This window comes from Balaenoptera ricei, chromosome 4 (assembly GCF_028023285.1).
Source record: "Balaenoptera ricei isolate mBalRic1 chromosome 4, mBalRic1.hap2, whole genome shotgun sequence".
NCBI classification, from domain to species: domain Eukaryota; kingdom Metazoa; phylum Chordata; class Mammalia; order Artiodactyla; family Balaenopteridae; genus Balaenoptera; species Balaenoptera ricei.
Window position 1 is genome coordinate 152623092 of NC_082642.1, and position 26348 is coordinate 152649439.

General features: G+C 45.4%; 1 protein-coding gene across 4 annotated transcripts in view; it reads left to right on the forward strand.

Annotated features, from left to right (window-relative positions):
* DOP1B (DOP1 leucine zipper like protein B) overlaps positions 1 to 26348 on the forward strand; it is a 109343-nt gene that overhangs the window by 64184 nt on the left and 18811 nt on the right. For 3 of the 4 annotated variants that reach the window (XR_009503009.1, XM_059921501.1, XM_059921503.1), the window contains 9 exons: positions 2614 to 4207; positions 4697 to 4808; positions 5761 to 5949; positions 8860 to 8982; positions 10824 to 10958; positions 17720 to 17775; positions 20251 to 20355; positions 20453 to 20519; positions 23112 to 23256. Coding sequence is in view for 3 of the 4 variants with exons in the window: in XM_059921501.1 (XP_059777484.1) it covers positions 2614 to 4207; positions 4697 to 4808; positions 5761 to 5949; positions 8860 to 8982; positions 10824 to 10958; positions 17720 to 17775; positions 20251 to 20355; positions 20453 to 20519; positions 23112 to 23256 (2526 nt within the window). In the remaining variant the exon portion in view is untranslated. The remainder of the gene's footprint in view (positions 1 to 2613; positions 4208 to 4696; positions 4809 to 5760; positions 5950 to 8859; positions 8983 to 10823; positions 10959 to 17719; positions 17776 to 20250; positions 20356 to 20452; positions 20520 to 23111; positions 23257 to 26348) is intronic. The other variant, XM_059921502.1, reaches the window with a different exon arrangement.

A 26348-nucleotide genomic window follows, 5' to 3' on the forward strand; every position in this document is an offset into this window, starting at 1 on the left:
TTATAATTTAAGAATCAGATGAACCAGCACTTAGAAATGCTAGGTAGTGGGTTTGTTGTTTTCACTGAAAAATATGATTTTTTTATATTAAAAAGGAAAATGTTAGTAACCCATGTTCCAATAAATATAGCTGATTCTTGGTTCTTTTGGTAGAGAAAGCAATTCAAGTGCATGTAAGGTAGGAGGAGAGAAAAACAGACCATCCATCCGGAGGTCTCCAAGGCCAACCCTTCACTTACGAAAGACGTCTGAGGTCTGGCATGAAGTTCAGTTTGGGTTGGCTAGGCTAGCACTTCTCAGACCTGGGACGAGAGAGTTGAGGTTGCCTCCAGGTATGAATGATCAAGAATGTTGAAATTTGCATGTAACCTAGTCAGTTGTATTTTATAAAAATTACTTCTGCTCCAGAACTGTCAAGAACAAGGTAAGTGGTTTCTTTTCTATCTGCTCTCCAAGGCTCTTTCCAGCTGTTAACATATAATCAGAAATGCAGAAGAAATAAACCTTTGGGTTCTGAGAACTTTCAGAGGCATCTTTAACATAAATTTAAAAGAATATGGGTAGGAAGAAGAAAAGAAAGACTAAAATAAAACCGATGAGTTCATTAAACTTCAGTGACTAATACCTAGAGCAGTTTATGATCTAACATTGCTTCCCACAATAGGTGTATTTTATGACTTCCTGCAGTTTTCTAAGTGATGGTTTTACAAGCTTTGATTATTTTGTTTAGATCACTGGGTTGTAAATATTCAGTGTTTGTCACAGTCTTATCTTACAGAGAAAAGCAGCCTAACACCTAAATAAGCAAAGATTCCTGAGGTGGTTTCCTTTCCTTACAAGGTTCCTTGCCTAAAACTGTAACTTCTGGTTTTCCTTTAGGTGCCTTCTCAAAGAAGAGGCATTTTATTACTCCACAATTATAAGAAAGTAAAACGCAAAGAAGTATAAACTAAGCACCTTCTTAAAAGTTTGCTCTTCATTAAGGGAAGCTAGATTTTAGGCGTTCCTTTGCTTTAAAGAGAAAGTTTTAACTCCACGGCTCACTGGGTTTTAAAAGTCTCGTGGCACTTCCTGCTGCCCCCTCTGATTGACATTTAATGCTACCTGCCTAGTAAGAGAAAATGCGTTTTCTCTGCCACGTTCTCTCCCTGGAAACAACTAGAAGGGTTCTGCTTACCCTCCATGCTACCTCTGTGAGCCTGTAGAAATCTACTTTTTAAATACTGTTGTGCACCCCAGGCAGCTCCTCTATTCCTAATATCTTACTCTTCCTTCTTTCCTAACCTGGCTTAGTGTTCATGGAATAGATTTGCTGAAAGCTGCCTATTACAAATGTTTGGCAGTACCAAAGACGTCTGGCTTTTCACTCCTTTTTTTAAAGAGACCTGAGCACTTTAAAGCGTTGTGTATTTTCTGATCTCAGAGGTACTAGCATGCTTATTTTAAGAACTGGAATCTTAAATCAGGAAGTAAAAGCACAAGTGAAAGTCCCTTGCGATGCCGGCTGATAGAGCGCCTTACTGTTAATGGTTCAGTAGCTATCATTCCAGACTTTTTCATAGCTGCGTATTATAGACACTCTCCCCTAATTGGGCTTATTCTGTCCAGCTAGATTCTGCAGCTTGGTCTTTTTTCTTCAATACTTACTGTACTCTACACATTGCTCCATATCGTACGTGTAGAAATATCTTTAAAAAACCCAAACAGTAGTAGCCCTCTGCATGCCTGTGCCATGAGTTTTTTCAGTCCTCTTACTGTGGATGCTTTGTTTGCTTTCCAGTTTGTTTTTTTCAAGACGTTTCAGTGATGCCCTTTTAGCTTTGAAAACCTTCTGCTGACATTTCTGTAGGATACCATTTTTGAAAGGAAACTCCCGGGAGAAAATGATAGGCGTTTTTTTTTTTAAATCACCCTTCCCCTAAACTCGGGATATTTATATTTCCTATGACAATGTAACTAAATTGTCCAATTTCTTGAACATTTTAAAAGACCTGTTCACTTTGCTTGTCTGCCTTCCTTCTGTAATGTAATCTAGACTCTAGTGTTGTTTCATGGGGGAATTATGTTTTATTTTGTGGTTTTTACACTTTATTTTTTTTGTTGAGGTATAGCTGATTTACAATACTATGTAAGTTTCACGTGCACAACATAGTGGTTCACAGTTCTTAAAGGTTATAGTCTGTTTATAGTTATTATAACATATTGGTTGTATGCCCTGTGCTGCACAGTATATCCTTGTAGCTTATTTATTGTATACACAGGAGTTCATACCTCTTAACCCCCTACCCGTGTCTCCCCCTGCCCCCACTGGTAACCACTAGTTTGTCCTCCGTGTCTGTGAGTCTGTTTCTGTTCACTTGTTTTAATTTTTAGACTCCACATATAAGCGATAACATACAGTATTTGTGATTTTCTGTCCGACATTTCACTAAGCATAATACCCTCCAGGTCCGTCCACGTTGTTGCAAAGAATTTATCTTGTCCCTCCCCCCACAGGAGAATTTTACTAATATTGACCTTTCTGCCTGGCTTTAAGACAAAGATCACTGTAGAACCGACTTGTCCTAACTGAGCCTCCTGTTCTGAAGTCGTCTGTTGTTCTGTAATTTTCAGAAGACTGGCATCATTGGTTTAACAGGAAGCGCACCTCATTCAGAGCGGCGTGGGGCGCAGCCGAGCCTCAGGAGGGTGGTGGTGAAGAGAGCGCGCCCCTGAGCCAGTTCACCACCGTGGACCGCGAGGCCATCTGGGCCGAGGTGGAGAAGGAGCCCGAGGTGTACCCGCCGGGCCGCGAGCCCAGCGAGGAAGACCTTCCCTGCTGCGCGGACCCGCTGGACGGGACGGCCTGCGACGCCGTGGACGACAGCGAGCGCACCGAGTCCGCGGACACGAGCCCCACGGACAGCGAGCGCACGTCCTCCTTCTCCTCCCCTTCCCGCGAGCCCCAGGAGCTGAGCGGCGGCGAGCTCTGCTGCACGCCCCTCCCCGCGGCGGCGCCCCCAAAGCCGGCGGCCAGCCTCAAGTCCACCGTCGGGTGCAGCCTGGCGCGCGTGGACTCGGACAAGACCCAGGCTTCGGAGTCGCCGTCCAGCGACGAGGAGGCCGCCGCGGAGCTCCAGGCCCTGAGCGCGGCCCGGCTGCTGAAGCAGCAGCGGGAGAGGCGGGAGACGGTCGAGGCCTTGTTTAAGCACATCCTGCTCTACCTGCAGCCCTATGACTCCCGGCGAGTGCTGTACGCCTTCTCCGTGCTAGAAGCCGTGCTCAAAACCAACCCCAGAGAGTTCATCGAGGCCGTGTCCCGGACCAGCATGGACACCAGCTCCACCGCGCACCTCAACCTCATCTCCAACCTCCTGGCTCGCCACCAGGAGGCGCTCGTCGGCCAGAGTTTCTACGGAAAGCTCCAGACCCAGTCTCCCAACGTGTGCCCTCACTCGCTGCTGATCGAGATCCTCACCTACCTGTGCCTGAGCTTCCTGCGCAGCTACTACCCTTGTTACCTGAAGGTCTCCCACCGAGACGTCCTCGGCAACCGGGACGTGCAGGTCAAGAGCGTCGAGGTTTTGATCAGAATGATGACGCAGCTGGTCTCGGTGGCCAAGTCGGCCGAAGGCAAGAACGTGGAGTTCATCCACAGCCTGCTGCAGAGGTGCAGCGTCCAGGAGTTCGTACTGCTCTCGCTGTCCGCGTCCATGTATACAAGCCAGAAGCGCTACGGACTGGCCGTGGCAGAGCGGGGCCGAGCCCAGCGGGAGGACGGCCTGTTCGAGGAGAACCTCATCAACCTGGGCCAGGGCCAGATCTGGAGCGAGCACCCCCTGCAGATTGAGCTGCTGAAGCTGCTGCAGGTGCTCATCGTCCTGGAGCACCACCTGGGGCAGGTGCACGAGGAGGCGGAACACCAGGCGGACCTGTCCCGGGAGTGGCGGCAGACCCTGAACTTCCAGCAGGCCATCAGCGCCCCGCAGTACGTGCAGCCCCACCGGCTCACCTCGCAGGGGCTGCTGGTGTCCGCCGTGGTGAGGGGCCTGCAGCCGGCCTACGGCTACGGCATGCACCCGGCCTGGGTCAGCCTGGTCACGCACTCCTTGCCGTACTTCGGAAAGTCCCTGGGCTGGACGGTGACCCCCTTCCTCGTCCAGATTTGCAAAAACTTGGACGAGCTGGTCAAGCAGTATGAAAGCGAATCGGTGAAGCTCTCTTTCAGGTACGGTGAACCCTTTGATGCGTTACTGTTTCTTTAGTGACAGCTTTGGTCACAGACGGCTGATTGCCCCTAGCAGCCAATTGGAGGATAATTTCAACCTAATCAGAAGCCTAGTTAGCACTGTCAAAAGGGGTAACCAGGAACTAAATGTTCAGCTCCTTTATTTTCAGTTCCGCATGACTACCCAGGCTAGATCAGTGTTACAGGACAAGTCAGTCTCTCTTCATTATTTTTGCAAAACAGAAAGAAAAATGTGGATCTTCACAGAAATTCTAAAACCCCTGGAAACATTTTTCCAAAACGACTGTATAAGTGTAAAAACAGCACAAATGATGCCTGTCCTTTTCATAACAGTATTTCATTAGGAGAGCCCCAGTTTTTTAAGATCGTGATGTCTCTGTGGTTTCCGTGTTTATATGTACGATTAAAAACCTTTATGGCCTCATTCTTAAAGATTCTCAAAACCAGTTTCTCATTTTTTCACCAAAGCATAACCTCCAAGAGGGAAAACATTTCTCCGGATTATCCACTCACTCTTTTGGAAGGTCTAACAACCATTAGTCATTTTTGTCTTTTGGAACAACCCAACCAAAACAAAAAGGTAAATCATTTTTTCCTGAGTTTGAGACAGTTTTCATATATTGTTTTGTTTTCATTGGGGTTACGTCTGTTTCAAATAAGAAATGTATGTATGTAATACAAACATATATGCAAATGTTAATGCAAATGAACACACATGCAAATAATGAAGTGTATGCAAGTATACATGCAAATGTATGTATGTAAGTAATGCAAATGTGGTTTTGTTCTTTCTGGCGCTCTCTGTGGGCGACTTCAGCCCTCCACCAGTATGGGATAGAATGTAATCTTTTTTCCGGGTACTTTTTTTTTTTTTTTTTAATTTATTTTTATTTATTTATTTTTGGCTGTGTTGGGTCTTCGCCTCTGTGCGAGGGCTCTCTCCAGCCGCGGCAAGCGGGGGCCACTCTTCATCGCGGTGCGCGGGCCTCTCACTATCGTGGCCTCTCCCGCTGCGGAGCACAGGCTCCAGACGCGCAGGCTCAGTAGTTGTGGCTCATGGACCCAGTTGCTCCGCGGCATGTGGGATCCTCCCAGACCAGGGCTCGAACCCGCGTCCCCCGCACCAGCAGGCGGACTCTCAACCACTGCGCCACCAGGGAAGCCCCTTTCCGGGTACTTTTTACTTGGCCTTATGGAGTTTGAAGGCGTTTTAGCTGTTGGTTGCTCTACCCTATCTGGGGTTAGATTTTAGAATGCAGCTAGCGCTTTGGTTGAGTGATTGGAAGAGTTTGTAATGAGGAGCCTCAGATGCACAGACCTCCCTCTCTGGAAGAAAATCATGGGTTTAAATGCTCAGGGAGGTGGTTTACTTCCAGAGCACATGTGGGACTTGCTCTGGAGAGTGCTACAGCCCAGACTTTATCCCATCAGCACCACTGTCCTCGTGGAAAGGGAAATGGTGCCACCGCAGATGCAGACGCAGATGCAGACGCAGACGCAGCCGAGTCTCACATGTTTGTTTTCGTTTTTAGACCACTGCTGTGAGTGACCCTACCAATTTGAAAAATGCCAAGAATGCTATTCTGGAAGAGCTTCCTCGAATTGTTAACACCATGGCCCTTCTCTGGAATGTTCTCAGAAAGGAGGAGACTCAAAAGAGACCCATGGATCTCCTTGGAGCCACGAAGGGATCTTCTTCCGTTTACTTTAAAACCACCAAAGTGAGAGAGCTTCCTTTGTGTGTTTACGATTTCCTTTGTCTTGTATTGTCCCACCAAAAATAAAAATATACAGGGATATATACATAAATAATCAAACGCAATGTGCTCAGAGAAACCCACATTAGAAGTAAGTTGGAAGTAGAAATCTCCAGTTTGTTTATTAGAATAAGTTTCCTATTCATGGAAAGAAAAGCTTTGTGAGTAGTTTTCAGTTTATTTTTTCCCCTTGGCCCTTTTTTTTTTAAGCCAAACATAAAGTCTCTGGGGGTTCCAGGTAGGGTACCTAAAGTCCTCAACCTGTTTCTCTTAAGCATCTCTACTAAGACAGCTTAGCTCTTACATTCTGCTTTCAGTGGTGCCTTGAACAAGTGTTGAGGTGTCTCTGAGTTTTTTATTAAACCAGAAGCTCACAACCCAGAGCATTTCTAGTTCTGTTACTGAACCAAACTTGGGTCCACTCACCTGCACGCAGTAAAGGCAATCTACTGACACCAGGTCATGTTAAAGGAAAGTGGGGGGTTTATTTTAAGGCACCAGACAAGAAGTGTGGGCAGCTGATGCTCAAAAAAACCCGAACTCCCCCGACGGGTTTCAGGGAAGAGTTTTTAAGGGTAAGGTGAGGGAGGGGAGTTGCAGGGTGGGTGGACAGCTCATGTACAGTTCTCTGATTGGTTGATGATGAGATAACAGGGCCGTGTCACAGGAGTTAACGTCATTAATCCTCAGGCTCCAGCGGGTCTGGGGGCTACCTGTTTATGGCCATCATGCAGTTAACTTCTTCCTTTTGGTGGGGGTTTTAGTATCTGTAAAGGAACTCAGGAATATGCCTCAGACACTTATCTATGTACTTCAGGGAGGAACTAAAGATTCTGTGACTGCCATATGGCCGATTTACTGTTTAAATTGTTATCAGTTCTCTTTACCCCTCTGCTACTTTTGTCATCATGTGTTCACATCCTTGCAATCATTAATTCTTGAGCCAGGCTTTTGTGACTCAGGGGAGGCCTGGGAGACTGAAGCTTTTCTACAAACAAGAGGCAGGCAGAGGATGGGGTGGTGGGGAGGGGTCTGTCCCAGGAAGGCCCCCATAGGATCCTGCTCGGTTACAGTTCACTCTCTCTGTGAGCATCCCGACTCAGTCTCTGATTGCTGTGTCTGGCGGCTCAGAATTATCTGGCTGTGTCTCATTTAGCTGAGCACCCCTGGTGCCAGGTGTGGCGTCACAGCTTACACTGGCATCCGGCAGCCCGGGCTGAGCAGAACAGATCAGGACCCAGGGATCCAGATCACCTGGATTCCGCTCCCTGCTCAGGTGCTTTGTGGGACCTCGGGCAAGTCCATTAACCTGTCTGTGCTGTAGTTTCCTCAGTTGGAAACACGAAGCCAGGCGTCATCCAAGCACTCTTCGTTTATTGGCACATTTAGTCCTCACCTACAAGGTGGGCACTATTATTATTCCCAGATTACAGATGAGGACGTTGGGGTGTGGAGAGAGTGAGTGCTTTGCCCTCAATTGTGCATCTGATAAGCAGTGATGCTGGGATTAGGGTGGGTAGGGAACGGAACCCGCCCCCGACTTCCGTTTTCTGATCTTTCTATAGTGAGTCAGGCAGTTGCACAGGTGGCCTCCGAAATGTTCTGTCAGTTCCAGAGATACCCTCCAAGGGAAATCTGCTGTATTTCAAGCTGCCACAGGAACCTGCTTAATTTAAGCCTAAAAATTAAGCTCTAGAAAGGTTCAGAAAATCCTCAGGCACGCAGCCTGAGCCTCGGTTTCCTCCTCTGTGAAATGAGTCTGTTATTAGTAGCCTATCTCCTGGGCTGATGGAAGGATTCATTTTGGCGATGGCTAACATTTATTGAGCACTGAGCTTAAGCCCTCCCTGAAGGACCCCAGGCCTTGAGCTGGGGCCCCCGTGGTTTCTCTGGAGCAGAAACCGTGGCGGGAGGGAGAGGATGTCTCCATCCCATGGTCAGTTGTATCTAATGAGATGCTAAACTAAGGCAGTGGGGGCAGAGGAAGCCCAAGGTAAATTCATTCATTCCACAAACATTTGTATGTCTGCTGCTGTGTACCAGGCCCTGCTTATCCACTAGTGGATAAGATAGAGCAAGTAAGTCCTTGTCTGCCTGGCAGATTACAGACGTTAACAATCAGTTTAAAAATAATGATGAGAAGTGCTACAAAGAATGAGGGGCACTCTTACAGGCCGTGACTCCTGGTCCGGGGGTCGAGGAGGCCTTCCTGAGGCAGAGGGGCTGAGCTGAGACACAGGAAGAGAGGATTTGCCAGAGTAGGGAAGTGTTAGAGGCTGTGAGACCCACAGGATTTATAGAGGAAGGAACATGGAGGTTTCAGGAATGGAGGAAAATCCAGGCTCAGCAAAAGGGAGGGTGATGAGTGACGTCCGGGGCCGTGCTGTGAGTTTATTTTTAGTTGGTTACATAACAAAGTTAGTTAAATGGTACATATTTCTGGAAATTGAAAAGCATCCTTCCTGATGCATATAAGCCCTTCCGGGGCTGGTTGAGACAAGTGAGGCTAGGGGCTTCCAGGATGGGAACAGTGCCGACTCCACTGCTGGGTACCCCCCCCCCCCACCTTTCTCACTGTGTCTGCAAAGCCTTGGGTGGCTTCCTTCGAGCCCTGCCCTGCTCACAGCTGCTCGAAGGTGGTATTCATCACCTCCCAAGGGCCTCTTCCTGCTCGGCTCCGCTGGCCGTCTGTCGTCCGCCTGGGCTGCCCACCGTGCCTCTCGTCCGGCTCCTCCTCCCACGGTCTGGTGCCCGGGATGCTGACACAAAGGCCCGCCCCTGCTCCCAGGGTTCACAGGCGCTGGCGGTGAAGTGCACAGGCCACCGCAGCCCTGATTCTACTCTGCTCTAACTCTTCATTTTTCTATTTTTTAGACCATACGACAAAAAATTTTAGACTTCTTAAACCCCTTGACAGCCCATCTTGGAGTTCAGCTGACAGCAGCTGTTGCAGCAGTGTGGAGCAGGAAGAAAGTGAAACGCCACAGTAAGACAAAGGTAAAGCCAGAAATGAAAGCAGTAGCTAAACTTACTCTGACGAAATACCAGAGAGTCTTGTGTGATCAAAGGTGACGCCAGAGGCCAACACGGGAGACTGGGGCAGTGGTTCCACCGTTTTATTTATTTTTTATTTTTTTATTTTTTATAATCTTTTCTTTTCTTTTCTTTTCTTTATTTATTTTTGGCTGCTTTGGGTCTTCGTTGCTGCGTGCAGGCTTTCTCTAGTTGCGGCGAGCAGGGGCTACTCTTCGTTGCCCTGCGTGGGATTCTCATTGCGGTGGCTTCTCATGTTGCGAAGCACAGGCTCTAGGCGCGCGGGCTTCAGTAGTTGTGGCATGTGGGCTCAGTAGTTGTGGCTCGCTGGCTCTAGAGCGCAGGCTCAGTAGTTGTGGTGCACAGGCTCAGTTGCTCCGCGGCATGTGGGATCTTCCCAGACCAGGGCTCGAACCCGTGTCCCCTGCATTGGCAGGCAGATTCTTAACCACTGCACCACCAGGGAAGCCCGGTTCCACCGTTTTAAATGCATGACGTACTCTAGCTGTGCCAGTTACAACTAGATGGGGTGTCGGGTGGGTAGGGAGTGGAGGCCACCCCCAATCTCTCTCTTCTCATCTTTCTGTAGTGAGTATATTGTGCTTCTATTTAACCTTTTTAATCTACTAACAATCTGCTTACAAGAATGTACATTTTAAAGAAGAACACCGCCATGAACCTGCCACCCAGCTTAAGAAACGGTTCACCATCCTACCTACGAGGACCCTTGTGGGCCCTTCCCTGGTTGTAACACCATCTGATAGCTTTTTTTTTTTTAACTAATCTTTTTAAAGACTTTATCTTTTTAGGGCAGTCTTAGGTTCACAACAAAATGAGAGGAAGGTACAGGCAGTTCCCATATTCCCCTGTCCCCGCACGTGCACACCCTGCTCCCCCCAGCAGCCCCCGCCAGAGGGGTATACTTGTCACAGTTGCTGAACCTACACTGACACGTCCATAATTTACATTCGGCTTTTTTAATTTATAAAAATAATGCTTGTTCATGATGGTCAAGAAAATTTAAATCATCGCATTCCTACGCCCAGACTTCAGTTTGCATTTTGTCCATTCTTTCTCCACTGACTGGTCCATCACGAGGTCCTCCAGGAGCTTGGTTCACGTGCTTCTGCAGAACCAGCACGTACTTCTTCCCTGGTCCCCTCTGTCAACCATGCAGGTTCCTACCTGGTACCTCCCTCCGAGGGTCTGCCCCACCCCCCGGGCACTACCTGAGGGCCCAGGGTAGGCCCCTGTTCCCTGAGGAGGTGTGAGAGGCTGGTGGCCCAGGCCACCCACCTTAGCACTTGTTGGGGCTTCCGGGCGAGAAACCTGATACTTGCAAGTGCATGTCACCACCCTACACAGACTTCTATCATCAAAACGTGCCTCCCTCACCGGGACTTGCCTGCCACGGCCAGCTCGCATGAACCTGATTTACCTGTTTTTCTTACTGTCCTCATACTTTGGGGGCTGTCTCGATATCAACCTGTTTCCTTCCAATTAAATGTATCTGTTTCTACAATGCTTTCTCAGCTTGAACATACCAGAGTGACTGCCCATCATCAGCTACACGTTTTATTCCTTATTTGTATCAGATACTGATTAGGTTACTGTGATTAATGCTAACCTCACTCTTCATCACCAATAGAGTCCATTTTCAGTCCAGTTTTCATTTAAATATTTCTTTAAAAGATTAAAACAAATCTCTTTCTCCAGGAGCAAGTATTATAGAGTACTTTCTGTGCGTCATTCTTATTTTTGTCTTCTCTCTGCGGGCCTTAAAGGAATGACTTTTTCCTTGGCAGATGGTCCCGGCGGCCAGCGCGTCCCAGCTGACCCTCGTGGACCTGATCTGTGCGCTGAGCACCCTGCAGACGGACACGGTGCTGCACCTGGTGAAGGAGGTGGTGAAGAGGCCGCCGCAGGTCCGAGGGGACGAGGTCAGGAGCCTGGGGACCCTCAGAGGAACGCAGCACTCTCTCTAACTCCACGTCTTATAAACTGTGTTTGGGAGGGAAACAGAGGTTACAGCAGCAACTAGGAATTCGGGGGCTGTAAAACGAAGGTGTTCTTACCGGGCTCTGCAGAGATCCATGAAATGTGCTTCATGGGCTCCTGTTTTGGGGTGCAAGCCACTTGAGGTGAAGGACGGACTTCCATCCTTACATCCCACTGCAGGGTGCTCTGCCCGGTAGTGGTTCAAATCGAATAACTCTGTTAGAAAGAAGAAATGGCACTTGCCTCAAGGAACTTGCAGCTGAAAAGGCGTCAGAGTTAAACAAAGCCAGACACTAGTTAAAGGCGGAAAAGACTGATTTTATTCAGTAACAACTGCAGCGGGTGAAAGAACTGTGCTCAGTTCCAGTTTGTGCAGAGGTGCCTGGGTATTTTAAGCAGAGAATGAAGAGTAGGGGGGGTGAACAAGCAGGGGCTTCAGCAAAGTCAGGGGAGTGGAAAGTTACAAACAAGCAAGAAGGGTGTAGTGGATGTAATTAGGCCACCGGGGTTTGCTGACTGTAAAGTGCAAGGTAGGTTCCTGTGCTCCCTTGGAGACTGGGAAACAGGGGCCCTGTCTTTCTTGATGATGGTATTTCAAAGGGATGGCTGCCAGGTCCTTGAGAAAGACATTCCTGGGTTGTAGGAGATACATACACATCTCAAAGGGACAGAGCAAGGATTTATAACTGTAAGCTTTTCTTAATAAATGCTCAAAGAAAGGAAGGTCAGGAACCAATCAGGAGTTGGCTAAACACACAGCAGATTCCTTCAGAAGCCTTGAGCTTTCTTTCTTAGGCAGGCATTTTAAGGGAGTTGAGGTCATCCCCCTAGGGACATGGCCTTGAGCTTCTGGGAACCTGTTGGGACATCCCTGTTGGCACAGTGGTTAAGAATCCGCCTGCCAATGCAGGGGACACGGGTTCGAGCCCTGGTCCGGGAAGATCCCACATGCCGCGGAGCAACTAAGCCCGTGTGCCACAGGTACTGAGCCTGTGCTCTAGAGCCTGCGAGCCACAACTACTGAGCCCGTGTGCCACAACTACTGAAGCCCGTGCTCTGCAACAAGAGAAGCCACTGCTATGAGAAGCCTGCGCACTGCAACGAAGAGTAGCCCCCGCTCACTGCAACTAGAGAAAGCCCGCGTGCAACGAAGACCCAATGCAGCCAAAAATAAATAATAAACTAATAAATTTAAAAAAAAAAAAAAAGGCTAGGAAATTGTAAATACAGACCCTACAGTCTGACATGAGCATCTCAGGATTTGGGCTTTCCTCAGAAACATAATTCTCAGTTTTTTCTTGCATTTTCAGTAAAATGTTTTCAGGAGGGAAGCAGAGAGAGGGGTGAGGGAGGGAGAGGAAGAGAAAGGGACTGTTGAGTAATGGGAGATATTTTAGAAGCTCTGGAATCTAACGATTAACCCTGTCATTGATTACCTCATTCATTGATTGTTAAAAAAAATTGGAGTGAGAATATTGAGGAATTCCCCAAAATGGCTTGTGACCAAGGGCCAGATTCTTGTACCATTTCTTTTACTGTTGGAAAGCAAAAATATTATAGGAGGAAGAAAAACTATATGATTGAAAATTCAAAAAGAAGAAGAAGAAGAAGAGGACTCAAAGGAGGCTGACTAGACTAGGTCAAGGAGAACACCTTTGTCAATGGGCGAGTTAAAAATCTGCATAATTTTTACAAAGGTACAAAATACACGTCAGAGGACTTAACTCATCCTGGACATGCTGAGAAAGAAGAGGTTTCATCTGGCTGCAGGGAAAGCAGTAGTCTTTGGAGGTTGACGTGATTGAACCACAAATCTCTTATAGTTTTTCTGCCCAGTTTCGAGGAGGGCACCTTTTCATTTATACACAGTGATTTTGCAACAGAACAGACTGTGTGGTTTAACAGTTTTCTGCCTGAGAGATTTTTGGTTTTACCAAAGCAGACCTCTTCGTTGAAAGTGTTGGAGCTGTTTTGTTCTTAATTAATTTGATAGAAAGCAGGGATTTGTTCCAACCTTGAAATAATTGCCTTCTCTTAGGTAATTTAAAATTATAGAGTTAGGAACAATTTAAGGATAATTCCCTAAGTGAAAATTAAGGGAGTGGACCAAGTGATTTTGCTAAAAAATAGTTTTGTTTTTTTTTTTTTTTTTTTCTTTAAAAAAATTCTTTTTATTAAAGTATAGTTGATGTACAATATTACATGTTACAGGTGTACAATATAGTGATTCACAATTTTTAAAGGTTATGCTCCATTTTTAGTTAAATATTGGCTATATTACTTGTGTTGTACAATATATCCTTGTAGCTTTTTTTTTTTTTTTTTTTTGGCCGCACCATGCAGCATGTGGGATCTTATTTCCCCGACCAAACCTGCGCCCCCTGCAGTGGAAGCTCAGAGTCTTAACCACTGGACCACCAGGGAAGTCCCCCTTGTAGCTTATTTACTTTATGCATAGTAGTTTGTACCTCTTAATCCCCTACCCGCATCTTGCCCCTCCCGCTTTCTCTCTCCCCACTGGTAACCACTGGTTTGTTCTTTATATCTGTAAGTCTGTTTCCTTTTTTATTATACTCACTAGTTTGTTTTATTTTTTAGATTCCACACATAAGTGATATCATACAGTATTTGTCTTTCTCTGTTTAACTTATTTCACTTAGCATAATACCCTCCAAGTCCATCCGTGTTGTTGCAAATGGCAAAATTTCATTCTTTTTTATGACTGAGTTGTAGTTTCATTGTGTATGTGTATATATATATATATATATACGTATATATATACACACTTTCTTTTTTTTTTTTTTCACACACACACACTGTATTTTATTTTTACAAGAGATAAATCGACTGACACCAAGCATTGTACATGGATGACCACAACAAAAGCAACAATGATTGCAATTACGAAACATGAAACACACTCATACTATGTCATAATATTGACATTCAGCATTCACAGCAAGATCTTTTTTGATCCACCTCCTAGAGTAATGGAAATAAAAACAAAAATAAACAAGTGGGACCTAATGAAACTTCAAAGCTTTTGCACAGCAAAGGAAACCATAAACAAGACGAAAAGACAACCCTCAGAATGGGAGAAAATATTTGCAAATGAATCAACGGACAAAGGATTAATCTCCAAAATATATAAACAGCTCATTCAGCTCAATATCAAAGAAACAAACACCCCAATCCAAAAATGGGCAGAAGACCTAAATAGACATTTCTCCAAAGAAGACATACAGACGGCCACGAAGCACATGAAAAGATGCTCAACATCACTAATTATTAGAGAAATGCAAATCAAAACTACAATGAGGTATCACCTCACTCCTGTTAGAATGGGCATCATCAGAAAATCTACAAACAACAAATGCTGGAGAGGGTGTGGTGAAAAGGGAACCCTCTTGCACTGTTGGTGGGAATGTAAATTGATACAGCCACTATGGAGAACAATATGGAGGTTCCTTAAAAAACTAAAAATAGAATTACCATATGACCCAGCAATCCCACTACTGGGCATATACCCAGAGAAAACCGTAATTCAAAAAGACACATGCACCCGAATGTTCATTGCAGCACTATTTACAATAGCCAGGTCATGGAAGCAACCTAAATGCCCATCAACAGACGAATGGATAAAGAAGATGTGGTACATATATACAATGGAATATTACTCAGCCATAAAAAATAGTTTTAATCAAACAGATATTTGTACGCCAGGGTTCATAACAGCATGACTCACAATAGCCAAAAGATAGAAGCAACCCAAGTGTCCATCAGTGGATGAATGGATAAACAAAACGAGGTCTGTACATGCAATGAACTGTCTATCATTCAGCCTTACAAAGGAATGAAATTCTGACACATGCTGTACCGTGGATGAACCTTGACAGCATTATGCTGAGGGGAATAAGCCAGTCCAGAAGGACAGTATTATATGATTCCACTTATCTGGGGTACCCAGAGTAGTCAAGTCCATAGAGACAGAAAGAAGAATGAAGATGAAAAAGTTCTGCAGATGAATGGTGGTCATAGTTGCCCAACAATTTGAATATACTGGATGCCCTGTACACTTAAAAATGTTTAAAATGGTAGATTTTGTCAAGTATATTTTACCAAAATAAAAAATTTTAAATCTCCCTCCAATTTTAAATCTCCCTCCAATATTTTGATTATATGATTGAAGGCTCTAGTTCTTCTGTGAAATAGATTTTATTTTTATTGAGGGCTTCCTGTTAGTTTGCATATTTACACTAAAATGAAAGTTAGTGAATCAATGAAGATATGGTAGACCCCCAAAATTTAATGCATATATACACATTCTTTTTTTTCTTTAAAAATATGCTATACCTTATCTGTAAGAGATACACACTAAAGTATTTATGGATAAAACTATACGACATATTGAATTTGCTTTAAAATAGTATAGGAAAAAAAGTGTATCTGTGAGAAATAGATGAAACAGAGTGGTAAAATATTAATAATTGTTGAAGCAGGGTGATAGGTACTGAGAGGTTTTTTATACTATGCATGTTGTGTGGTTTGAAAATTTCAACAGTAAAAATAATTAATTCAAATACATTTCAATAATAAAAAGGCAAAATAAAGATATTTCCAACTAACACAACTACTATATAACTGGCATTTTGCAAAGATCTGTACTAGACTAATTATATGACGTTGTTATAGTGAAAGGTTGTGAACAACTTAAATGTCAATCAGTAGGGACAGTTAAATGTAGGATATCCACATTGCAATGGAACACTATCTAACCACGAAAAAACCTGTTGAGTGATAAAAGAGTTTCCACAGCAGCGTATGGAGCCCGATTCCATGTTCACAGGAGTGTGTGTGTGTGTCCGTCCACTGTTCAGAGTGGTTATCTCTGCAAAGAGGAATTGCACGTGGTTTTTTGTTTTTGTTTTTTTACTTTTTTCTTGAAACTGTTTTGTATTATTTAACAATTTTAGAGGGGTATATATTAATTTATATTTGGGGGAAATTCTTTTCTATTATGATATCCTATGATTTTTCTCATTATGTTATTCTTTCTAGCTGATGGACAGATGTTTTAATTGTGTTAAAAACTGTGTTAGGTCTTAAGTAATTCAAAGTGGGAAAGTGCTATACTTCTAAAACAATATGAAATCTAGAGTAGATTTCATTTATTTTTAAAAATGAAAATAAAAATTTTAAGGCAAAAAAAAAAAAAAAAAAAAATTTTTACAACAAATTAAAGAAATCTTGTTTTTAGATATTAAGGTCATAGCACTAAGGGTGGTGAACAAAAGCTAGACCTTGGAATCAGAGATGTGTTCAGCCATTTTCACCCCAGAGTGGGAAAGGTGACCAAGAATACCTTTAGCAGTTTGGGCTATGCCTGCCTTGGAGGAGAACTCCCCACTTGAAGCTCTTCCTCTGAAAGGCACGTGGCACAGGGTCGCCCTCTGCAGGAATGTCCACACTGGGAAGGCCACTGGGGGCTTCTGACCAGTCAGTTACACTCGGGACTCTGGTCCTCTTCCTTCATTCCACGTGTTTATTGAAAATCAAGTCTGCATCCGTAGTGGGGAGTCCTAAATAGTTGACACTGTTCCTGCCCACGGTCAGCCTGTATTCTCGTTGGGGAGAGAAGATAAGGCAGCCTACAGGTTTACACTGTGAGGCCAGGTTATGGAACTGGCCAAGTGCTTAAGCAGTCAGATGTAAAATGGACACGGGCAACTTCATGGCATCTGTCGGACGTCTGCCCCCAGTCTCCCAAATGCCTGGTAGTCTTGTTGCCTTTTACTCTTGAATGTAAATGTTAAAGTAATGGACCCTGAAGAGAGGGAGGCGGGTGGTGGAGGCAGGCAGGCGCAGCGTCAGATCCTGGGTGGACTGGCATTTATATCTCTGAGCAAGTCTAGCTGGCAGGAGATTGACCTTCCGCGCTGCCGGTCAGTCCCCACGGATGGGGTTACAGCTGCAGCCACGTGGGAGCTGGCCCTGCAACAGCTTTACACACAGAGCAGGCGCTTTTAGGTTTTGTTCCTTCATGTTACTTGAATTTCCGCAAACACCTGCAGCTCCTGGGCTTAAAAAAAAAAAAAAAAAAACCTAGACGTCGTCTAGCTGAGTGGTTTTTGGCTTTTTGAATAACAAAATTACATTTTGTGGTTAGTTTAGTTAATTGGCTCAACTTCTATAACTTCTACAAATAGCCTTTTACAAGCAAGAAGGGAAAAAAATGTGTGTTTTGAAAACCTATTTCTAAGTAGTTCCAGCCATTTGGGATTTAGGGAAGTTGTCTGGGCTGTTTGAGGGAATTCCTGGAGCTAAGAATTCAAATTTGGCGTTGTCTCTCGACTGTAGCTCCTGAGGGTCAACTTTGGCCACCAACTTTGTGTTTGGGGAGGTTCAGTTATAATGCCAAATCTTCCCTAAATACTTGTTAAAAGCCTGGAATGGGAAGTAGGTAAACATAAAGGGAATGACTCTGGGAGTCTGATGAGAGGGGCACTAATGATTTGGGACCTCATAGGATACATTTGTTTTTGTTTCACTTGGGGGATACTTTCTATTATTATATTCGAAAGACTCTTTAGCTGCAAACATTTGCTTTGTTAGGATATAGAATCTGTTTCATTTCTGTATTTGAATTCTTTTTGAGTCTTATTTCCTACCAACTTGGAGTAATTAGCTTTGCTTTAATTTTCAGAAATCCCCCCTCGTGGATGTCCCTGTGTTGCAGTTTTGCTATGCTTTCATCCAAAGGTAATGCAGCCCCTCAAAGACATTTCTCAATTATAGATGCTATTGCAATGATTATAAATAATTCCTCTGATTGTATTTCATTTTTTTTTCTTTTAATTGAAGTATCATTGATTTACAATGTTGTGTTTCAGGTGTAGAGCAAAATGACTCAGATATATATATATCTGAATATGTATATATATATATATATATTCTTTTTCAGATACTTTTCCACTATAGGTTATTATAAGGTATTGACTATAGTTCCCAGTGCTATTGTTTATTTTTTTAGGATTTGTTTATTTTTTAATTAATTAATTAATTTTGGCTGCGTTGGGTCTTCGTTGCTGCACGCAGGCTTTCTCTAGTTGCAGCGAGCGGGGGCTACTCTTTGTTGTGGAGCACAGGCTTCTCATTACAGTGGCTTCTCTTGTTGCGGAGCACGGGCTCTAGGTGCACGGGCTTCAGTAGCTGTGGCACGTGGGCTCAGTAGCTGTGGCTCACAGGCTCCAGAACGCAGGCTCAGTAGTTGTGGCACACGGGCTTAGTTGCTCCGCGGCATGTGGGATCTTCCCGGACCAGGGCTCGAACCCGTGTCCCGTTCATTGGCAAGTGGATTCTTAACCACTGTGCCACCAGGGAAGTCCCTTATTATTTATTTATTTATTTAATTTATTTTTGGCTGTGTCGGGTCTTAGTTGCGGCACATGGCATCTTTCGTTGCGGCGTGCGGGCTTCTCTCTAGTTGTAGCGTGCAGGTTTTCTCTCTCTAGTTGTGGCGCTTGGGCTCTGTAGTTGTGGCACGAGGGTTCCAGAGCGCATGGGCTCTGTAGTTTGCACTACACAGGCTCTCTAGTTGAGACACGCAGGCTCTACCATTTGGCTTCCCCAACATCGCTGGAAACACGGAGTCAACCATCAGAAGGTCACAGAGGGCGAGGTCAGGCCTCACGGAAACAAAGACTTGGATTGTGGCTACGGAGCGAGGCTGAACAGCACAAAAGGCTGAGCTTGGCCGCAGCCAGAGGGGCCCAGGTTCAAGTCCTCGTCCCCGACTTACTGCCTCCTGACTGACCTGGGCAGGGCCTCCTCTGTAAAAGGAGGCCGCAGCTCCTGCAGCTGCTGGGAAGGCTCAGATATCACTCAGGCCCCTGCAGCAGGCGCTTGCTAGTGATATAATACGCATTAGTTACCACAAGTAGGGGCGTGACCAGCTCATCTTTACCTCCTGGAGGAAAGAAGTACAGGGATGCTTGTAGTGAAGAATGAACAGCTGGTCTGAACTCAGCCCTAGACCCAGGGACTCCTGGGACTGTGACCCTTCCTGCCACCTCAGGATACAGTGAGCCGGAATAACCACGGAACATGAGCTTGTTAACCACGGAGCCTGCAGCTGGTGGTCACATTTACTTACTGTGAACCCCCGGAGATACGTGAGAATACTGAGGCTTCCTTGAGACGGGGCTACACTCCCTTCACCCTCATTACTGCAGCCGAGAACACCCCACACGAGGGAGGGGTCCGGGAGCCGTACCTGGGACCTGCCATAAGATCTGCACGAGGCCAAGCAGAGCCTCCTTTCTACCCATGGAGAAACACCTGGGGAACCCCTATAGCTGAGACCCCTGCATGCGGATATTCAGCATAGTAAACCCACGCAGAAGCCATCCAGCAGAAAACAGGGCAGAGCATTGAGGACAGCACCAAAAATAATCCCTTCTCCTTTTTCTAAAAGAGGTCCTTAAAATCCCCCCTCCTTTTTTGGTATCAATTTAATGCAAACTGTTTCTTCTAAAGTTTACCAGTCCTCACATAAAGCTTTGCTGATGTAAGTATTAAAGCTATAGCACCCAGACTTTAAAATGTCAGATTAGATCTCTGCAGAAAGAAAAAGTAAAATCATCAGCGTATTCCCATGCCTCGAGAGGAAATAAGGACACCATTCAGATACTTTCTGAACTAAGCCTCTCCAGTAATCAAGAAATACAATGGAGGGGTGGCAGGGAGGGATAAACGAGGAGTTTGGGATTAAAATGTACACACTACTATATATTAAATAGATAAACAGGGACTTCCCTGGTGGTCCAGTGGTAAAGAATCCGCCTTACAATGCAGGAAACGTGGGTTCAATCCCTCTTTAGGAAACTAAGATCCCACGTGCTGCAGGGCAACTAAGCCCGAATGCCACAACTACAGGCCCAGAGATCAGACAGTCCTCTAGTTCAAGGCTTTCACTTTACAGACGAGGAAACCAGGGGCATCTGACCTCTCAGCAGGGTTGCAGGTCTCCAAACTCCAAGTTCTTGGCGGAATACCAAAATTTAGCTTGTGTTTATTGTAATTTAAAAAAGAGCAAACAGGTCAGGCAGATATGCCATCTTCCTGTGCTTTCCAACCACCTGGATCTAAAATGTGCTTATAAGTAACGTTTTGTTTTGATCTGTTCAGGGTTGGATATTTTCTCTTTCTTTCTTTCTTTTTTTTTTTTTTAAATAGGCTCCCAGCAACAGCCTTGCAAGCGAACTTCCCTTCGCTGTTGGGTGTGTTAAAGGAGTCCGTGCAGTTGAATCTCGCTCCCCCTGGTTATTTTCTGCTTCTCAGGTACCGTGTCCCAGCACTCACGTCACCGTATTTTTCTTCGGGAACATGTTTTTATTTCTGCAGCATTCTTGGTCTGAAGCTGATTGTCTCTCAACAGCATGCTGAACGACTTTGTAACAAGAACTCCCAACCTGGAGAGCAAGAAGGATCAAAAAGACTTGCAGGTCTGTATGTGCAAGTCTGGCAGGCTGTTACTGTCCCAGCAGTATCGCCCACCTTTAGAGGGTCTCACTGGAGATAGTAAACATTGCGCAGAACCAGATCTTAGATTTGCATTTGTTCCCACGTCTGATTCCCTCCGTTACTGTCTTTAGAGGGCTCTATACAATCTCCTGATGAAGGTTCTCGTGTTAGACTTGACCAGTCGACCGTGCAGTTTACAAGGCACCCTCTCGCTTCCCACTGTACACGGATGTATGCGGACTTACTCTGCAGCATGATTGGAACAATAAGTCTATCTTTATGCACAGATCCCTTTCCTTAGAACCTTCCCCCGTCTTTTTTTTTTTTTTTTTTTTTAATTAATTTATTTATTTATTTTTGGCTGTGTTGGGTTTTCATTTCTGTGCGAGGGCTTTCTCCAGCTGCGGCAAGCAGGGGCCACTCTTCATCGCGGTGCGCGGGCCTCTCACTATCGCGGCCTCTCTTGTTGCGGAGCACAGGCTCCAGACGCACATGCTCAGTAGTTGTGGCTCACGGGCCTAGTTGCTCCGCGGCATGTGGGATCTTCCCAGACCAGGGCTCGAACCTGTGTCCCCTGCATTGGCAGGCAGATTCTCAACCACTGTGCCACCAGGGAAGCCCCCCCCCTACCCCCGTCTTTTTAAAGCAATATAGACTCACAGGAAATTTCAGAAACACTGAAAAACAAAAGTAAAACTCACCCATAGGAGAAGGAAAATCTTCTCCTTTGAGTAGCATGCCAACTACCAATAATACATAGAAGTAATGAAGGAGTTAGAAAAATCACTATTTTGCAACCATTATAATCCTTGAGTGAGGAGCTTTTTGAGTCAAAGTCTTTAAACTGGGTTGTGTAGTTTATGGCTTTGGTAGTACTGCCGCTAGTCGTTGTGGTCCCTGGTGTTTGTGAAGTATCTGTCCAGCTCCTGATTCTGAAGCACCGGAGTTCTGCGTGAAGCACAGTGACTCCTTTGGCTCAACCGATAGAGAAGAAAGCATCATCCAAGGGCAAGTGCTGCAGCCCAGCCCTCGGGTAGCACCTCCTGCACTCACCTGGAAACCCGCCCCCTTCCGTGGGCTGTTGCCCGCCGCGGCCCCTCCGTTTCCAGTCCATCGGGCCGGACTGTGGCCACAGGCACTAACTACCGCAGCTGGTGCAGCTCTCTCCGCTCCTGTGGGTCAGGGGGCCGGTGGGCCTCTGCTTCCACCCCACGAGGTCCCAGCCTCCCTGACACTGACTCCTTCCTGCTGTCTCCAGACACCCCAGCTTCTTTCCCATCCATTCACTGCACTTGAAATGGGAGCTCTTCTAAGTCCTCAACCCCTTTTCTTGATCTTTTTTTTTAAGAATTTATGTTATTGAAGTATAGTTGATTTACAGTGTTGTGTTAATTTCTGCTGTACAGCACAGTGACTCAATTATACACATATATATATCCTTTTTCATATTCTTTTCCATTATGGTTTATCCCAGGATATTGAATATAGTTCCCTGTGCTATACAGTAGGACCTTGTTTTTTATCCATCCTATATATATAATGGTTTGCATCTGCTAACCCCAAACTCCCACTCCATCCTTCCCCTGCCCCGCCCCCTTGGCAACCACAAGTCTGTTCCCTATGTCTGTGAGTCTGTTTCTATTTCGTAGATAAGTTCATTTGTGTCATATTTTAGATTCCACATATAAGTGATAGCAAATGGTATTTGTCTTTCTCTGACTTACTTCACTCAGTATGACCATCACCAGGTCCATTCATCTATTCTTGACCTTCCTTACTGCCATCATCCACCCCACACCTCTGCCCAGGTGCACCGCGGACAGTTCCCGCAGGTGCACCCCCCCTTGCCACCGGCAGGCAGACGTTCTCTTGCTTCATGCCCGAACACAGCTGCTGGGCTCATAGTGGAAGTCAGGACTGTTCAGTTCTCAGACGTCAGGGATGTACAGCCCCTCTTAGCTGGCAACACTCGATGATACCCACTCAGTGTTTCTACCTCTGTCCCAGCTACTTGACCAAATTCGTTCCTGATGGTACTCCTGATACGGATGACTCCTCACTTCGCCCTCGAGTCAATTTAATTTATGCAGTTTTGTTTCTTGTATTATTCAAAGGTGCATTTCTAGCAAGAATCCATGGTCCTAAAGAAACCGGAAATCTAATCTGCCAAATGCGTTGTGCCTCTGTGACTTCCTGTGTCTCTGTTTTACCCGAGTTGGCCAGAGAGTAGCCTGAGCCACAAGTGGCTGTTTAGCCCTTGAAATGTGGCTTGTCTGAACTGAATGTGCTGTAACTGTAAACACACAGCGGATTTCAAAGACTTAGCATAACAAAGAATGCGTAACCTCGCTAATAACTTTATATTGATTATATGTCGTTACTCTGTTGGATATATTGTGTTAAACATTATGAACTTGTTTCTTCTTTTAATGTAGCTCCTAGAAAACTTGGTATTACCTTCATGGTTCACAGCTGCGGCTTGCATTATGTTTATATCGGATGGTGCTATTTTAGACACTTAAGATTCTTTTCCTTAACTAACTTCCTTTCCTCTTTCTCCTGACTACTCTCAGGAAGTCACTCAAAAAATTCTAGAAGCTGTCGGGAACATTGCTGGCTCTTCCTTGGAACAAACCAGCTGGCTGAGCAGAAACCTGGAAGTGAAGGCTCAGCCTCAGATCTCTCTAGAAGAATCTGATGATGAGGAAGATTTGCACGGTAGGTGTAGAAGGGTCAAAAAGTAATGCCCACTGCCAGCTAGTGGGTCTAGTTTTGCCTTAAAAGTAAACTGGCTTTACTTCTTACAACATACGTTGTATGTAAAATAAACAGTAGGATTCCATTGGAAGGGTCCCGAGTGGCCCATGCTACCGTGTTAAGCCCTCACTGAGCCGAGATGGGGGTCCAAGAAAGTGACTTCCCAAGATAATTTGCACGGACTCAGTGATAGAAATCCGTGTGGGATAAGGAATAGGAGAATGTATGTTTTTCTTTTTGTGGAGCCGCGGAAAGAAAACTAAGTAAACCAGCTAACTATCGTCAGGCAGTTGATGTTGTATTTCATTTCTGGCCAACACACCCCTGCCTCTCGATGATCCTTGTGTTTGGTCATTGCCTGGGTGGTGAAGATTTTATCGTGGAGGCCACACAGAGTGGGCACAGCCCAGCCTTATAATTAGTTACAGCTTCCTAGGAGAATGGTCTGGAGACTCTCAAAGGAGACTCATCTGTTTACTCGGAGGACCATTGATCAGCCAGATACTCTTGAGGAGTCTGAATTGAACGCAACAGGGTAGATTGTCAGTTGCCGGTGCCCTAAAGACCACCAGACGAATGTATCATCAAGCAAATCTCAGGTTACTAGACCTGCTGCAGTGAGGGAGAAACTTGGCTGAGTCACAGGGGTGTCTCAACTCTAGGGGAAATTTGGGGAGGATATTTATAAGGTTGTAGGGCCTTGGCTGAGTTGTCTGTGGCAGGTCTTTCCAGGTGGGGACTGAGCAGAGTTAGTGATAAGATACCTTTGCATTGGTGGGCACAGCACTAGGCGAGGGTCCAGAAGTGGATGTTGATGAGATGCGGCTCGTTTTGGTAAGTGAGCCACTTTAGTTGGTTGAGTTGTTCTTTCAGAATTAGGCATATCTTAGAGCAAGTAGTTATTTTTGCAAGTTCTCAGTGTTATTTTAACACAGACAGGAAAGTATGCCCAGTACCCGTGTTGCTCAACACTGCACAAGAAAATCAGTTTGGTCTCAGTTTTATTAACACGAGCAAAAAAATTACATCTAAGTTCTCAGTCTGAACTACATAGCACAGTGCCCACCACAAGGTAAATGTTCAAAAACTGCTAGTTCTGTCATATTTTATGACCTCTGTCATTATTGTTAGCGGTAGTTAAATCAGCAGAAACAAAGCTGAATTTGTGGTTGTTAATATACAAAGGAAGGTGTGTCAAGAAGTCTGGGCTCTTTTCTCTTGCAAGTAAACGAAACCCACTTCAGGTGTGTAGAAACACAGCAGCACAAAACTTTCTGGCTCATGTACAGGAAAAGCCCAGACGTCAACATCTGGTTTTAGTCAGAGCGGGAGCTCGGTGTTCAGATGAAGTTCATCAAGTCTCATGCAAAGATTCCGGTTGGCTCTTCTGGGCCTGTGGCTGACCCAGAGGAGGAGAGGAAAGGCTGGTGCCCTGGAGCTCCGAGAAATGGGCTCCCACCCAAGAGGGGCTTCTCTTGCCAGGAGGAGGAAGGATGGTGTTAGACAGGCAGGCCATAGTACCCCCTCCATTACTTCTGCCATATTTGTTTGACAGCTAGTTTTGTGGTTTACATAAGAAAATAATTATACTTTACTCTGTAATGAAGATCCTATAACTAGTATGTTATCATTTACTAATGTAAACCAACACTTATGCTTTCTCAGGCTGCGGTTATGATTATAGCTGTGGTTCTAGGGAAAGAGAGCTGGTGCATCTCCTTGGCTCATCTGCCCTCAGTTATTTCCGACGTAGGTACTGATATAGGGATTAAACTGCTTCTCCACCACCAGTGCAGCTGAGCTGTGCTGAGTCAAGTGTCACTGGGCCTGGCTTTTGTGCAGTAAGTAAATTTAACCTCAAGACAGTACTGTAGTAAAATGATTACCTGATTTTTATTTAAAAAAAGAAAGCATAGAATTCCAAAGCTGGAGGTGATTTGGGGGCTTCTCAGTAAGACTTAATTAGCAAATTATAGAGTACCAAAAGACTCTTTGGATCATACACTATATTTTGTTTCAGTCTTGACCAAACTAAGTATGCATACTGGCCATCTAAATCATGAAACAGAATGAGGCTTCAAATGATGTGTTTCTCCACTTAGAGTTCTTATGTGTGCAGTACACATGCAGGATCTTTCCTGTATGTTTGTGTCTGGCATGTGCCATGCACTATGTTCTAGATGCTGGCGCTGCAGCAGGAAACAAAATGAGCAGGGCCTCTGCTCTTGCAGGGGTGACGCGGAAGGTGATAGTCCAAAGTAAATGAACAAAGGTATCTTTCAACTCTTCTGGAAATCCAAAGTTACTCCAAAATGAAAGTTTTTTTTTTAATTGGAGTTGGGCTGGGGGCCACTTTAGATGTTACAGAACATGTTCCCAAGGAAGTGTCAGTTGTGCTGAGAAATACAGGGTAAGGGGGCAAAGATCTGGGAAGGCGCTGCCCAGAGGGGATGGCGAGTCCTTGAGGTGGGAGTGGGCCAGGCCCAAGAAACCTGAAGACCAGCTTGGCTGGAGCCTGATGCGGGGTCATGCAAGGTCAGGGCGAGAGCGGGGGTGGAAGGTTGTCGGGCTTGATGCAGAGCACACTTAAGAGCTTCGCCACCAGCCCGCTTGCTGTGGGAAACCATTAAAGTGTTTGGAGCAGTGACAGGATCTTATTGAGTTTTCAGAAAACATCAGTTTGGCTGCCGGGAGCAATATGGGCTGCAGCAACCGAGAAGAGAAACTGGGAGTTCAGTTAAAAGGATTTCCTGGTGCTTTGGGCAAGAGAAGATGTTGGCTTAGAGGCATGGGCTCTAGAGAAAGGCGGACTGGTGTGAGCGCAGCGTCAGCAGAACTTGCCGATGGATTGCAAGTGGTAGTTTAAAGAAAAAGCAAACAAGGACGAGTTTGGGGTTTTTGTTGTTTGGTTTTTTGTTTGTTTGTTTTATTTATTTTTGGCTGCATTGGGTCTTCATTGCTGCGCGAGGGCCTTCTCTAGTTGCGGGCGAGCGGGGGCTACTCTTCGTTGCGGTGCGCAGGCTTCTCATTGCAGTGGCTTCTCCCATTGTGGA